The 15,920-nt window shown below is 38.4% G+C and overlaps 1 protein-coding gene and 1 long non-coding RNA gene across 3 annotated transcripts in view; one reads left to right on the top strand and one right to left on the bottom strand.

Annotated features, from left to right (window-relative positions):
• Positions 1-587: 587 nt before the first annotated feature.
• On the bottom strand, positions 588-14,734 carry pitx1 (paired-like homeodomain 1). 2 transcript variants are annotated; one of them, XM_064349778.1, is made up of 5 exons: positions 14,463-14,730; positions 13,060-13,114; positions 6,345-6,494; positions 4,539-4,741; positions 588-1,930 (listed from the first exon to the last, which is right to left on the bottom strand). In XM_064349778.1, the coding sequence occupies exons 2-5, from the start codon at positions 13,103-13,105 to the stop codon at positions 1,382-1,384; spliced, it is 948 nt and encodes a 315-aa protein (XP_064205848.1). In that variant the 5' UTR covers positions 13,106-13,114; positions 14,463-14,730; the 3' UTR covers positions 588-1,381. The 2 variants fall into 2 exon arrangements, with proteins under 2 accessions (XP_064205848.1, XP_064205849.1); XM_064349779.1 differs by lacking the exon at positions 6,345-6,494 and having other exon boundaries at positions 14,463-14,734.
• Positions 4,740-15,920, top strand: part of LOC135262678 (uncharacterized) — a 28,702-nt gene continuing 17,521 nt past the window's right edge. Inside the window, exon 1 of the long non-coding RNA XR_010332273.1 lies at positions 4,740-5,308. This is a non-coding gene — a long non-coding RNA (uncharacterized LOC135262678). The remainder of the gene's footprint in view (positions 5,309-15,920) is intronic.

Raw genomic sequence — 15,920 nt, 5'->3', positions numbered from 1 at the left:
AGTAATGAATAAATAATAGGAATGAAAGGGGTAACAACAATAAAATGTCCAAATTTTATTCTCAAAGTAAATTTGCTTTGAGACAGGGATTGTCGCTCACGGAAATGTTAACTTGGATTTTACCTGAGTTATCATGAGCGAGTCAGTTGGGCTATCACTGAATAAAACTAAGGGTAAATTAAATCACAAGAGAGGCTAATCACAATCGAAATCAAGAAGATGCTAAAATCGTTACTGCTCACCAAAAACCAAACACTAATGCACCATATACCGTCTAATAATTAATAATTGATTCATACAAGGCCTACTTGCGGGAAAAAATCAAAGGCAAATTTAGTCGGCTAATAAAAAATCTGAATAAATTAATTAACTCGTTACAAAACGAATTTCTAAGTTTGATTAGCCTAACAGGTCACTCTTTGGCGGTCATAATTGGACATGAATTAATCTACACTCCCGAAAGTATTATTTACTGGTACAGTTTATAATTACATTTCATAATTGTAAATTAATTATTAATAATTGCATATGAATTATTAGTGCAGTGCTGTGTCTTATCGCATGACTCATTTCCTTGAAAAAAAGGATGAGTGGAAACTTAACCTGCTGTAGTTTATTTAAACAAATGACCATAAACACATGCAGATATTTTCCAATCACCTTTCATATACAGTATAATTAACTTGCTTAGTTCGTTTCATTTAGATTAATATCATTTTAACAAAACAATTTGCACTCATAAAGCATGCGGTTTCTCTAATATAAGCAAACGAACAATCAAACAAACACGAACGAACGAACAAACAAACAAACAACAAACAAAATACTCCAAAGTCCAGCGTAAAAAAATGACAGTTTGTTCTACTAATACAAGACGCTTGCTTTTGTGAACTTAGGGCTTACGGTAAAATCACACAGGAGCAGTATAAAGGTTTACATATAACTAGACCTATCAGAAATCTCTTTTGCCGCTGTCTTAAATCCCATTAAGTTTTCGGTCAGTTTCATTAATTTCGCCCGAACCAACAACCAAAGTAACTTTCAAATAGTCTTCAAAGCAAACAAGCGAAAATGAGCGATTGTTCCTTTGTATGTTTCTTATGTACAAAGTTGCAGCGACTCAGAATGTCTTCACCGCGAAATCCAAAAAAACATGGATACTTAAATTGTTGTGCAAGTAATTACTGTGCATACGTAAACACAAACAACCCGCATAATCCATTTGAACATGATTGCAACTAATCCAGTTTTGTTTAGTTGTTTTTGTTTTGTTGTTGTTGTTGTTGTTGTTGTTGTAGTAGCTTTTTATTCTTAATTTGTTTTTTGCACCATTCGCAAGTCCATGTCCCAAAAAAAAAAAAAAAAATTATTGACTAGTTCGTCAACTGTTGTACTGACAGGCGTTTAAGCTCGAGCCAGGACTTTGCAACCCACTGTATCCGAACGTCGGGTGCTGCTTTGATTTCAGTCTGAGGGTCGCGAGGCTTGAGTTACAAGTGTCCCTGTATACACTGTAAGGGCCGCCTGGAGGTCCGTAGGGACAGGTGGACGGGGACATAGCCGAATTGATTGAAGAGCTGCTTATACCGTTAAGGTTGCTGATGTTGTTCAAGCCGGCGGCGGGCATGCCCGGCACTGCGCTATGCCCCATGCTTGACGCCATGGTCATGGAGGAGATGGAGTTCGGGGCGGAGAACATGGACTGGGAGGTGAGCGGGCTCATCGAGTTGAAGAAAGTGAAGTTCTTGGTCGACAGCGGCGCCGGGGTCAGTCCCTTGTTGGTCCAGTTGTTGTAAGTGTAGGCCGGGTACATGTCGTCGTACGGCTGCATCAGACCGCTGAACTGGGGCAGGTAGCTGTTCTTGCACAAGTCCATTTGCTGGTTGCGCTCGCGCTTCCTCCATTTGGCCCTGCGATTTTTAAACCACACCTATAAAACAAACAAGAAGCGAAAATGAAGCCTGCATAAGAAATCGGGTATTATTATTATTATTATCATCATCATCATCATCATCAGCGACCATTAGGATATGCGGCTTCAGTGAAATCACGAAGTGCTGCACGACATAATATAGCAAATATGCCGACGATTGAATACACAAGATATGAATGTACATAATGTATTATATGTATGAATACATAATGTATTATATGTATGAATGTCCACACAGCTCCTGGTCCAGGCCATGATACTGTCACGTCTGGACTACTGCAACTCCCTCCTGGCTGGCCTCCCAGCATCAGCCACCAGACCCCTTCAGCTCATCCAGAATGCAGCAGCACGTCTGGTTTACAACCTCCCTCGTGACTCCCACGTCACTCCCCTCCTCATCTCCCTCCACTGGCTACCAGTGCAAGCTCGCATCCGGTTTAAGACACTGGTGCTTGCTTTCCAAGCAGTCAAGGGGTCAGCTCCTGGTTATCTGCAGAAGATGATCAGACCCTACAAGCCGGCCAGATCGCTCCGATCGGCTACTACAGGGCGGCTGATTCCTCCCCCTACACGAGCAGCAACAAGGTCTCGACTCTTTGCAGTTCTGGCCCCACGATGGTGGAACGATCTTCCAGTGGAGGTCAGAACAGCAGAGTGTCTGAGCACCTTCAAACGGAAACTCAAGACGCACCTCTTCTCTGTGTACCTCTCTCCTCTTCCCTAAACCCCCTCCCATAACTAAAAAAAAAAAAAAAAAAAAAAAAAAAAAAAAAAAAAAAAAAAAAAAAAAAAAAATTTTGTTCAGACTATCTTGTTTCTCCTTATTGTATGCATCATAGTAAAGGCTTTTTATCTACATGTTGTTCAATGGACTTAAGCGGACTTGATCCTGAGTTTGGTTACTCTGTTGTAAGTCGCTCTGGATAAGAGCGTCAGCTAAATACCTATAATGTACATAATGTAAAATTATTTTAAACTTAGATGGCTATTTAACCTTACACTACTGAAATGGTTCCACTTGAAAAAGTTATTCACCTGATTAAACAGGTTCTTAGAGCAATTATTATGCGCAATAGCCTCCATGGACAAGTGCTCTGGCTGTGTTAGGGTATGCACGGCCTATTAAGGTTCTGACGTTGCCACATTAAGGTTCCTATTGAGGCCTACACCTTAAGCAAAAAAACATAAGCCTACATTAAATTTAAAAAGACTGTAGTATCACCTGACTCATGTAGGTGTTTCTCTGCACTGAACGAATTAATGCCGCCATTTTGACTCGCTGAAAAAAAACTATACCTTCCGAACGAGGTCCTGCATTTTATTGTGGGAAAACAAAGCTCACTAATGGAAAAAATATAAAACCAATATATACCACAAGACTGGAACAACAGACGTGGCAATATATTAATTGCCTGCGCATCTTTTGTTTCCAAAATGCTGTTTCGAATGTGTCAGAAGTCAAATATTGAAAATTATCGACAATTTGTTTTGCTCGATTAACAATGTTGATCACAAACGGTAGCGCTATTTGACACTTCTCTAAAACATAAGGGCTAATTCTTTAAGCTTTTTAAAGCTATTTATCAACCATAGGTCTATAAATCACTATCAGATCAGACAGAAGCGTTACATGACTGAACAACGTATTTGAACGATCTGTTTCTCAGAATGGCTGTTGGCTTTTGAAACAAAAATACAAACATGAACATGATATACTTAACTGTAAAATTTTAAAAGTTGGACGTAAGGAATCTGCTTCCAAAAAAATAAACACCATACAGCAACGCTGTACAACAAAATGCAGAAGTACATATTCTATTGCATTAAAATAAAATGATTGAATACCATCACCATTCTGCACTCAAAATAATGGAATGAAATTATTTGTAATATGTTTAGGATTACCAGAGAAAATACTATAACATATGTCCACAAATAATACGAGATAAACAGTAGCCTATAATAAACTAACTGATATTCCTTTATAGTCACTTTTAGTCATAGTAGGTAGACTGGGCACCAAAATTTAGCCAACGGTCTAGATTCTGCTCTGAGTGTCATTGTTGTACTCATAACTTAAGTGAAATCATTCTATTTCAAATAATCCCACTTCTCATCCTCCTATGCTGCCGGCTGTTGCTCTTCTTCCTTTAAAGTGAAGAATAAATGTGGTTTTCAGCACTCCGCAGATCCCAGAAGGGCTTTTTAAAAAAATCTAACGATAATTGGTAACAGAAATTTGGTGTCAGGAGACGAGTAAATTCAAAATGAACATATTTGAAAAAAAAAACCAAACAAACCGAAAATAACCCAGAGCAGCTAGTGACAGTATTTTTTTCTAATGCATGCTTTACCTCGGTTAGTTTGATGTTAGCTCCGTTGATAATTGTAAGATAAATACCATTTCTAGTTATGAAAATGTAATGTTCCTGAACTGTCTGGGCTACTAGATAGTGGAAACTTAATAGGCTACTTAAACAAGGCCGCGTCATCTAAGTTTGAAAGAAACCCTTCGACTTATTCTTTGTTGCTCATTTATGTCTATGGTATAGGGCCTAGTAGCCGACTTTGCGCTACAGTTCCGTGATTTTCCGCCCTTTCTTACCCTCACTCTGGCCTCCGTGAGGTTGGTCCACACAGCGATTTCCTCCCGCGTGCTCATGTCGGGATAGCGGTTGCGCTGGAACGTGGCCTCGAGCTCCTGCAGCTGCTGGCTGGTGAAGTGCGTGCGCTGTCGCCGCTGTTTTTTCTTTTTGGGGTCGTCGGCGTTTCCATCGTCACTTCGGTGTTCCGCACTCCTTTCCTTTTCTGGAGAACGACAGACGAATATATGCGTTTCTACATTTGCCGGATTTATAAAGAATTGTATTGTTCATGGAATCCGCCTCCGCAGGGTTGCATTCCATTTAACACGGAGACAGATATGATCTTTGGGAAATATGCAATTCCCATTTTCCACATGGACACATTTCCAAGATTTCATAATTAAATGCACCCACCACAATTTTCAGTTAATAAACATTTACAGCACCAAAACGGGGTCTTTATCTTTCCGTCGTCGGTGCATAAGTAATATGTACACTGTGATAGCAATTGATTGTGTGGGAAATGTGTCGTTAGAAAAGAGATGCATCCAGTTACAAAGGCAATCTAGTTCAACGCAATTGCGTCACGAAATAAAAACCTGCTACAGACCTAGTCGTCACGTGCTTTCGACTGGTTAAATATCAACAGATAGGCAAGCCTCGTGTCCAGCATTAATTCATCGTTGATTTACTGAAGCTCGACTTTTGTCAGATTTTGAACTTCCCACTAAAGCCTATGCATTGGCAGAGCATTTCCACAGTATTGTCAAACTCGTAACCTACGTCAAAGGTATGTGGTCCACTCTCGATGACAGAAAAGGTGCACATTCATATCTTCTCCCTAATGAATTTTGCGTCTAAGAAACCTTAGAAAGCTAAATGTAAAAACACATCTAAGGGCAACGTTGGACTACCATAATCAAAATATATAAATGATACTATGTTGTATGCTATAGAACGTATTTTATGAGTTTAATTATGATGGGTTTTTTTATATTAACACTCCAATTGTGTGTTTTTGTAAATGTATCTTATAGCTTTAAGAGAGTTTCTAATCAAAATCCAATCTCTACGGGCTTACTTGTGTCTGAGTGGCACACACAATTTCTGAGTTGTCAGAAATTCGAAACTTTTTGAATAAATCATAAAAATAAACGTTTTGCGCTGGAAATTTACAGTTTGTTTTCATTTCAATGTCGCAGACAGAAATTATCAACACTGTTAAGCAATTCGTAAATATTAACTCTGATTTAACGTGATACAAATTCGTGGTTTAAATTAAATGTGCAGAATTGTTATCAATATAAAATTAAAATAAACTCAAAAGGATAATATTTTATGGTCTGACAACACTGTATAACATGAGCTATATTTCCAGGACAGGGAGGTAATCTGAATCGACCATGCATACACGAATTGTTACTCATGTATAAGTAATACGTTTATAAACTGTCATTTACAGTTTACGCCTCACCTGTGGAAAATTCAGTGTTAAGACCACAGCTTAAAGCACTAAACATAAAAAAGCTTGTAAGTAAAATAACAATATTCAGATAAAATATTTTAAAAATGGCACACATGAGATTGTCATTTTTGCTCAGATGTTTTAATAATGACTGTTCAAGCTTCTTGCGACAGCACAGTGCATTATATTTTGAAGGCCTATCTTGGCGGCCGTTCTCTCTCGCTCTCTCTCTTGAAACTAACATTTGCACTTTAAAGCAAAAAAATACAAAACACTGGAGCATATTATTGCCTAAAGATATAACAATCACATACATTAAAGCAACGGAGTTATTCCAGCATTTCTACCCTGCTTGTTGTACCTGCTATTTCGGTATCGGATGATTCGCTGCTTGAATTTTCTAATGTTTCTCGCGTGCTGCTCGAGGTTCTCGGCACGTGAAAGGTAGAAGCCATGTCGCGCGTCGGCTGGGGTCTCGCGGTCTCAGGGATTCTGTCCAAATTCATTCCACCTTGAAAAGAATGATGCCGCATTAAGAATGCAACCAAATCCTGCGACTGTGGACTGCAGTGTGTTTTGTTCAGATATTCCTTTGAGCAGAACAGTTGTGGGAAAAGGGTCGCCAAAGAAATCAGGTTGCAGGCTTTTGTGCTGTCAGGTTTCCAAAGGATTCTCCTTAGAATGGCCTTCTTTCGCGCGGCGCTGATAACACGTACGCTTTCGGTTTCCCCCTGAAGGGAGTGCAGTCAGCATGATCGAATGGAAATGTCCGCGTTAGAGCCACGGCTAGATCCACCCATACTCTCCATTAAACCTCCCCGGTCTCCGAAGGAGTCCCACCCACAAAGTACGATCGGTCTAATCTATCTGCAGGCAAGAGTACTTTCAGGATTTGTCTCAGGGGAACACACGAGGCCACGCCGATTTAAGCCGCACTGGAAACTTCGGAAGAAAATGGGCCCTTTATTCGGGCATGTTTGAAATAGGCCCGCACGAAGTGCTCTGGGCAGCTGGGTGCGCTTGTATACACATGCACACAATGTATATGTCGGATGTGAAGTGAGCTGAATAAACACTAGCCATAAGTCGGCCATGTTAAGTTTCAGCACCAAAACAATCATGTAAAATACAGAAATTCATACCAACGTTTATATTATTAAAAGTAAGCTATGCGCGGACGAGAAGCGCCGTATCACTTAAATGTGTGGGTATACCTTTTCACGCTGTCATTTTAAATGAACGCGCATACTGCGCACTCTCGTACTTGTCAACAATCTCAGAACTCAGAATCATTCCTCGAATCTTAGAACGAATACAAAGTGTGCAACATATGTTTGTTTTCGCACGCACCTATTCGTGTGCAAGTATGTAGCCTACTACGTACGAGATTGTCAATTATAAACAACTTAACTTATTCACATTAACCTAGCTATTTTTGAATAAGGTGTTATCATGCCGTGTCATAATTATGAAAAAGAATTATGGGAACAAAAACTGCCATCTTCTAACAAATCAAATGTAAAATGTAAAAGTAATGTTACGTTGGGAAAACCATGCGGGCCTATAACCCAATTTCGTTGGCCTTCTTTTAAGCCTATATTACAAAATGTGTTTTTATAGTTCATTGATCACTTTCTTGAGGAAAGCTTATTATGTGAGTGCATTTTAAAGTTTCCTTCCGATAGTAATTTGATATTCCGACAAAATAGGCCGAAAAAGGGGGTAGGGAGTTTAAACACGCAGGACACGCACATTACTGCACATCAGAAAGTTTTTTGTAACTGATGATGTGACCGTTCCTTAGAAGAAAATATCCGCGTCAAGGGGTTTATGTGGAAAAAAATAAAGCAGAATATTTATCAAGTTGACAATTATATATTATTGGCCCGCTAAGGAATTAATTGAGCAAGCTTATTTCATATTCAGGCGACAGTATTAAATCGTGTTTATACTATTTGTATTAATAGATAATCTACACGTGATCACATCGCTGACCTCGAATTGCTGCGATAGCATTCTAGTACGCGACTACTTTATATCTTATTAGCAGTATAAGTAAATAAAACCAAGCATTGGCTCAGATAATTAGCAAATTTTTTTCGTTGTGAAACATATGCTTGTTTCTTCAAAGAAAAGCTCCGTGACTAGGGATCGCTGTGTCATTTAAACAGAAAATTCTGTGGCATCCTATAATAGCCTGGTTAAAATTTCGAATTCATATTTTATGTATCCTTTTAAATGTCAGATCTGCACTAGTGGTAGTAACAACAACAGCAACATTTGGTAATTTATTTATCTATTTATGTATTTATCGATATATCTGAGGCACTTTAATATAAATCAACTGACCTAGTTTCAATATACACAGTAAACTGTCCAGTGTTTATTGAACCATAACTGAGTACATATGGGTCCAATAGAGACCATATGTACTCTATAAAAGTTGGAGTAACACTGAAAATTTTACTGTGCAGAGGTTCATAATGCCGGTATTACCCGTTATTCTGCTCCAAATGAACTTCGCCAAAATACACAGCCTATTTTCTACCCCATTCTTTGCCACTTGGTTATTGACGTTGAAGGTAGTTTTCGAATTTATTTTGGTTTATAGTTATGTGTATGACCCCGTTTAAGCTGTGTGTGTTGCAGTTGATTCTTCGAGTGCACTAATGTTCTGAATAATGACTTCTGATTAATAAATGAAAATGAGTAGGCCTACGGAAACAGTTATGAGACATTTCTAACGTGTTTTTATTTTCTATGTAGAAATCGCATTGTAAAATGTCCAGTGTTAATTCAGCTCTAACACAGTACATATGCATCCAACTAACTGTATGTAGGCAACTCCGTAAGAGCTGATTTAACACTGAACATTTTACTTTGCAGAGGTGCCTACCAAAATGTGTGCCTTGCCTCTCATCATGATTCTTCCATTACAAATTATTAAAACTGGCAGCTGTCAGGAGATGGGCTGTTTGCGAAATGAGAGCCAATAAAACATCGCGGATTTCATGTATTCATGTACATGTTTTGCTGCGTTACGCTTTAACTCGTGTTAGGAGTTTGCCTCGAGTAGATTCCCACATCCGGTTCATTTGTAATGTAGCGTCGCCTGGTGGTTAAAAATGACTCCGCAGATACAAAATAAGTAACGTGATTAATGTAAAGTCTTTTACAGAAGAAAGCGGAACCTCTTCCATATCGCCGTTTATATTAAAACCCTGTTACTAATGGACCAACCTATCCGTCCAGCCAGTGTTAAAATAAATGCCGATCCAGATGGCTTGCGTTAATTGACGTTAAGTTATTTGTCATTGCATTTAATGTCGTTTGTCGATTTGGGGGAAAGGGGGAAAAAGATGGCATAATAAAAAATAATATTTTGTTAGGTAAACAACAAAAATCCATAAAATAATTTTAAGCAGTTCACGAAATTTTCCCAGGTTCTATGACGTGGTACTTTTCAAATGTTACAGTTATTTACAGAATAAATGTATATTTATGCCCTAAAAGCATTTACATTTTAATTTCACAACTCTTTCAATGAAGCAAATAAAACTTCTGGCTCGCAATTACAGATTACATAATGAAACAGTAGGGAATAATAGACGGTACCATAAAAAGACTAGTTTCAGCCACAATAGCGCTGATTATTATCATTGTTAAATCCCACGAGGGCTCTCAATTATAAACCAGGATCGGGTGTTACGCTCAGTAGGCTATTTTCTCATGGTTGGTTATAACAGTGAAGAATAAACGAACGAATTTCTGGCATCCACTGGACGCACGTCGGGCCTGACGCACGCGCTCGCCCTGCCTCCCTTCTGTCGAGTCGCGAGGCATGTCACAGGCGCCAGTCCTAAGAGGCATTTTGGGTCACTTATGATATTTAACTTTTGACACGGGACCTCGTCAAACCGGTAAGTCTCCCTTTACGCCTCATTCAGGCAGTGCAACGGTTGCGCAACCTCTCTCCAAAATCACAATTTTTTCCTTCATATGTTTCATGGCAATGTAATATAATATTATTCAAACAACAGCTATATTGTTCTTGTTCACAGCACACTTCACCAATAGGGCACGTCTAATTGGGGAGCGCGCGGTTTACTCGCGCGCAGTTGGTTCCAACCTTGGTTCCAACAGATGTCACTGCTCCTGGTCTAAAAATAGACATTACTTTACTTAATCATGTATTTGAATTGTGTATATTAAACAAAGATGTTCATTTGTGTTGGCTTGGTTTTGTTTGCACACTGCTAGAGAGTTGATTAAAATTACATTAACATTTTATTTTTGCGGAGGACTAGTTGCTACGAGGACATGGCCGTGAGCCTATCATCTTTATGTCGGTTTTAACTTAAAATATGATGCAGTTCTGCAGCTTAATGCTACAGCTTAAATAAGTTATACAAAAATCTTAAATTCAGTAAAAACATTTTTTGAAGTTTCAGTGGAAGTACTTCGATGAATACATTAGGCCTACTGGTTAAATGCTCACGCGAGCACAGCCACGTGCCATAAAATGATTTGAATTTCGTCATAGATTTCTCCACCGTGTAAGCAGGTGACCTTGGGAGTCTGAAACTCTTCACTTTGCGACGTTAAAGAGAAAGGGGCTGTAAACTGAATAACGTGAAGTTTCATTTATACCCTTAACTGAACGTTATGCTTTCTTTTTTCTTTTTGCAGTTTTTTATATTACAGCCCACACTTTGCTAGGGCATTCTGACAACAGAAAATATTTCAGCTAATTTTTATATTTTTACTCTCTCTCTCTCTCTCCCTCTGTCTCTGTGCGTGTGTGTGTGTTGAATTTTTTTCAGGAAAGGTTACCTTCATTTTCTTAAGGCCATATTTCGAACGATAATTCGTCTGCACAAAACCGGAAAAACGTTTGTTGTAGACATGCAGACTATACGAGAGATCCAATATGCAATATACACATGCAGTGCAATATGCACATGCAGTGGAAGAAAATATTTCACCTGTCAAAAAGACGCCTTGGGCCTTTTCATGTAAAACATTTAATTACAACAACGCTTTATCTAGGCGAAACTCCAACGCGGTATTGCTTTAACAATTTAGTCACGGTGGGAAACAAAAATGTAGCCTGTTTATTCAGAAAGAAGTAACTAATTCATATGAAGAAATGATGACAAAAAAAAAAACCAAAAAAAAAAAAACCAACAACCACATTTCTAATTTCGTTATCATGGTGACGGGCACTTGAGCAGCATTAATGCCTGATAAACAAACCTTAGCTGGTTGGATCTAGAACGCGGACATGAACTTAAAGGCCTTCTTTTGACGCCCTTTAAGTGGAAGTAAAGGTGTTGTTTTTCCAAGAACCCAGTGCGTGCTCGTGCGTAACAAGCGCCGCGTATGTTAAAAGATGCCCAAGTTCACGAGCCGGAATCATCACTTATGTGCTTGCCCTCGCGGAGACCAGGCTGTGCCACAACTGATTCAGAGACAGACAGGCTACCTAGCAGGTGGCAACGTTAACCTAGGAGATCTTCACCAGCTTGACTACGTCGTCTGACAGGTGTTTGCATTACAGCGACAAGGACTGAGAATGTGCAAGTCCACATTAATCGTGAACTGTATTGTACAAGTTCTTTCCTGGGTTTCTGTTCCTGCGGCAGAAAGCCAGGAAAGGTGTTTCGAGATTACGGTTAGCCTGCCACTTAACTGTCAAATAAGGGATGTAGACGTATGCATATGTCCAGGCTAGTGAAAATAATACGCTAGAAGTCATAATGTACTAACTACAAAGATCAATATAGCTTTGGCGCTGTTTAGGTACGTACAGGCTCCCCATTTCCCTTTCAGGCGCATATTGTATACGCAGCTGAGATGCAGGTTGGGTATGGTTGACCCCGGGTGAGAATGGTTTATGCATCTATGATATATTCTTTTAAGAAAGACGGGTTTGAGTTAAACATGCATACGAAAAGCGTAACTGGAAATCTTGTGATTTGTTAACACGGTTCCATAAAGCATAACATTGTTCCATTTGATGCAAGGCTTTATTTTTGCTTCCATTATTCAACCTATAATGAACACAGCACACACAGGGGAAAAAACTGTAAATAAGAACACTTTATTCTACAAATATGGAATAACCTGACCACTATGGCGTTTTCCAAATGACTACAACTACTGCGCGACACGGTGCCACGCAGGCTAGGTAAAACACGAACTTCACACCAAATCTTTTTTCCCATTCAAAAGAAAACAAGAATAAAAAAAACATAGGCCTATTCAAAATAATGCATAAAACCGAATCTTTCCTTTACAACGGACTCATTAATTAGACTATATGTCTCTATGCGTGTTTTACACCATACCATACATATAACTCATTATATATTGCAGTGGTTCCATAGGTACAGACACTGTATTTAGGTTACGTCTATAATATTCATAATTTGATGGTTCATCCTTATGGGTCCGTGTAGTAACATTACGCAGTTAGCACAATTTAGAAGCATTTTCAGATCCGACAGTTAGGCCAGGACATGACCAATTTACAATTTACTTTCCCTGACACATTAACAGTAATAACCATAAAATCACAGCTGTACTATATATATATACATATATATATATATATATATATATATATAATATGTGTGTGTATAAACCAAATAAGTGCATGTTTAATCAACAGTTTCTATAGAATGAACAACAAGCATCGCCTATACTAAAACGAATTAAGTTTGGTTTCATTTGAAAGGGATTTAACAAAATCTGAACACACGTTATATAGGGAAGGCGCTGGCTGCCTTACTCTTCCCGACTGTGCGATCTTAAAGCGTAAATGCTGAATGGGATTCTTTAATATTTTACATTCTTTAATAAATTAACATCAGCCTTGATACCAGTCTTAACTATCAAACAGTTCATTCACAATGTAACAACTAAGTCCACGTTTACAGGTTTTTGCGCCAGGTTAAATCTAAAGAAAAATCCCTCATGACTGCCTTTTATGTAGGCCTAGTCGTATAAAGGTTTGACCGAGATCCTAGAGAACAATTGAAACACACAAAAAATAGAGAGGCATGCTATATTACCTGGATCCCCGCAAGAGATTACATTCTTAGACAAATTAAGTTCCATTCCAAAGGCCTGAAAAACAAAACAATTTCAACAAAAGTTAGCAAAACTGTAATTCCGTAATTGCAGAAATCCGGAGGATTAAGACAATAAACCTCACGATGATTCCAATTAGCCTAAGACAGGCACACTTCAAAATTGCTGATTAAAAGCATTTTTAAAAGCATAATTTCAGAAAATTGCACAAGTTTTGTGATTAAATTGCCTGTTTTTTGGGGGCTACTGGCCTTAACTTTAACTGTGTTAGCTTTAGTTTTAAGACGGTTCGAATCAATCCCTCGGAGCAGGCCAAAAGTTTATCGTTATCGTAATATATTCGCATAACCTCTCTTATCTTCAGGAATCCCTTTGCTTGTTTTATGTCCACAATAAATCGTGACTGAAAGCCCGGCTCCTTGTTTCACACACACGCACATGCACACACACACACACACACACACACACGAGATGCGTTCATTTGTCCATTCGGCCTCTGCCACTTGACTTTTGACATAAAAAACATGCTTTAGTGGCACCCAAAGAGACGAAGATGAAGTATATTGCTATTTGCACCACTGTTAGAGATGTCATCTCTCCCCCTGTTCATACAATTAGGCAGAAAGCCCACTTTTTTTGCAATTCTCCTTAAGGTTATACGTTTCTGTATTCCATTAGATCCCAGGTGTATTTTTGTGTCTATTATCTCCTATCGGTGCCGGCTAAATGAATGTTAGAAACATTAACTCGATAAACAGAGAAGAATTTAACAACATGGTTTCAAAGAAAATAGCCAATAATAATATATAAATTTAAAGTGGCTACCATAATCACACACTGTATTTAATATTGGTACGCAAGAAAATACTGTTGTTACATGACAATCGAACAGAGTAATTATTTAATGCAAGACAACCAATACCTTTCCTCTTTCCCTCCTACTCTCGACCTCCTACAAGCACGCGTATCAGGTTCACTTTAATGTAAATACAGATGCATTTAACTTACCCAAACAAACCAAAGATGAACGCTTGCGTAGAAGTATCAGTACTAGTAGCGCTAAGAACAAAAAACGTGCGTCGCAAGGAGTGTCCATTGTCAACTTGTATAAAAGCTATCATACGAAGGCTACGACGCTGCCGTTACCGTGTTTAACCTATTGGGTGAGAAAAAACTATAATTTCCTCGCAAGTCCTCCCTTGATTCCTGTCGAAATTTCCTCCTACAAATATACCTCAACACGCGATTTAGCCACACACCGATAAAACACATATCTTCTTACCAAGCACACATTTCTATATAGGCTCGCCAGTCTTCCCTACATGTGAAGTATATACGTGCTATGAATGTTTTCATCCGCGGCTTTTGGCGAAAAGACACTCACCAGTTCGCTTCCAGCACAGACAAAGGATTTTAGAATATTATGTTTTCCCCATGCAGGTGTAAAATAGATCCACTGTGCAGGTATTTTGGGTCGGTATATGCCGTGTCGAACTAAGAACAGTGATGAATTCTCTGAGTCGCTTGGGGTTTTCTTCAGCTGCTTTCTCTCGCGCTCTAGTGACGTCACTTTGGCACGGTCCCAGTTGCCGTTCGGATATTGCACGAGAACATATTATAGGTGGATGTTTAGAACTGTTGGCCCTCTTCAAGGTTAGATAAAAACGAAACAAACAATTTGGAATGTTTGCCATTTCATTGTATTCTATACTTTATTAATACGCATTGAATCGCGTATAAGACGAATATATTTATATAATATCAGTCACACATGCATTTTTATAGTTTTTTGGCTATGTTTGTATAAAAAAGGAAGAAGTAATAAACACGGCAAGATGGCCTATACAATGAAATAAGAGCTAATAACTATATGAGCAGATGTTTTAATCCATGGTCAGACTTGAAAATAACACAGTTCTCGCGATTATTTTTTTTCCGGTTGAGACCCTTCCATTATTCGTACAGTTCACAAATTGCTGTCATTTTCATGAATAGGCTACACTATCACAGTGAAAACTGCGGCTGCATTTGCGCCAAGCAATGCAATTAGCAAATTATACAGAGATGCTCTAATTATTTCACGCTGTGTAGAGTATGGATGGTATATTATAATATTTATAAGCTCATGGTCCAAAACATTAGTAGGTGAAGAATCAATGATCACGTTGGACGGATATTCCTGAAAAGAGATAAGTCTACCTAGTCAACACAAGATCAAAAAATAATCACAAAAAGCAAACGATCTTCGGTTAGATAGTCAAAAACATCTTTGCAATAAATAATAAATCTCAACAGGAAAATAATCTTTATGAGATGGACCGGTTTTCTCTGTCACTTACCATGTTGGGAAAAAAAGTTGTTGGTTGCTAACAAACAAACACATAAATAAATAATTAAAAAACCTAGTTAGTTACTGTATTGTTTTTGAATAATTTTACAAAATGTCCTCCTCTGAAAAATACATTATACGCAGACTCATTTGCGTGTCTTAACCTCGCCTTTGTGTGTCATTTTTGTGTGGTCATTTGTAAACTGTAAAACTTCAGGGAATATGAACTTATTGTTAAGGCAAGGTAGTATAAATAAAGAGCAATATATTTGAAGTTTCTTCGAAACGTGTTGGTTTTAGTATGAAAAGTTCAAAGCAAGGCCGCCATTGTATCACTCAGAAGTCGAGTTTCAAATGTTCTGTTGAGGGGGTAAATCCCGATGTTAGACTAGATTAAATAATATCATTAAATAAAATGGCATATCATTGATTAATTGTCTATTGAACTAAGGTGAATGTATGCATCAAATGATATTTTATGTCGGAAATCCATCTGGATATGAATTGCATCCA

The sequence above is a fragment of the Anguilla rostrata genome, chromosome 9 (assembly GCF_018555375.3).
Source record: "Anguilla rostrata isolate EN2019 chromosome 9, ASM1855537v3, whole genome shotgun sequence".
In the NCBI taxonomy this organism is placed as follows: domain Eukaryota; kingdom Metazoa; phylum Chordata; class Actinopteri; order Anguilliformes; family Anguillidae; genus Anguilla; species Anguilla rostrata.
The sequence above is the reverse complement of the archived record's forward strand: the minus strand, read 5'-3'. Positions and strand labels throughout refer to the sequence as shown.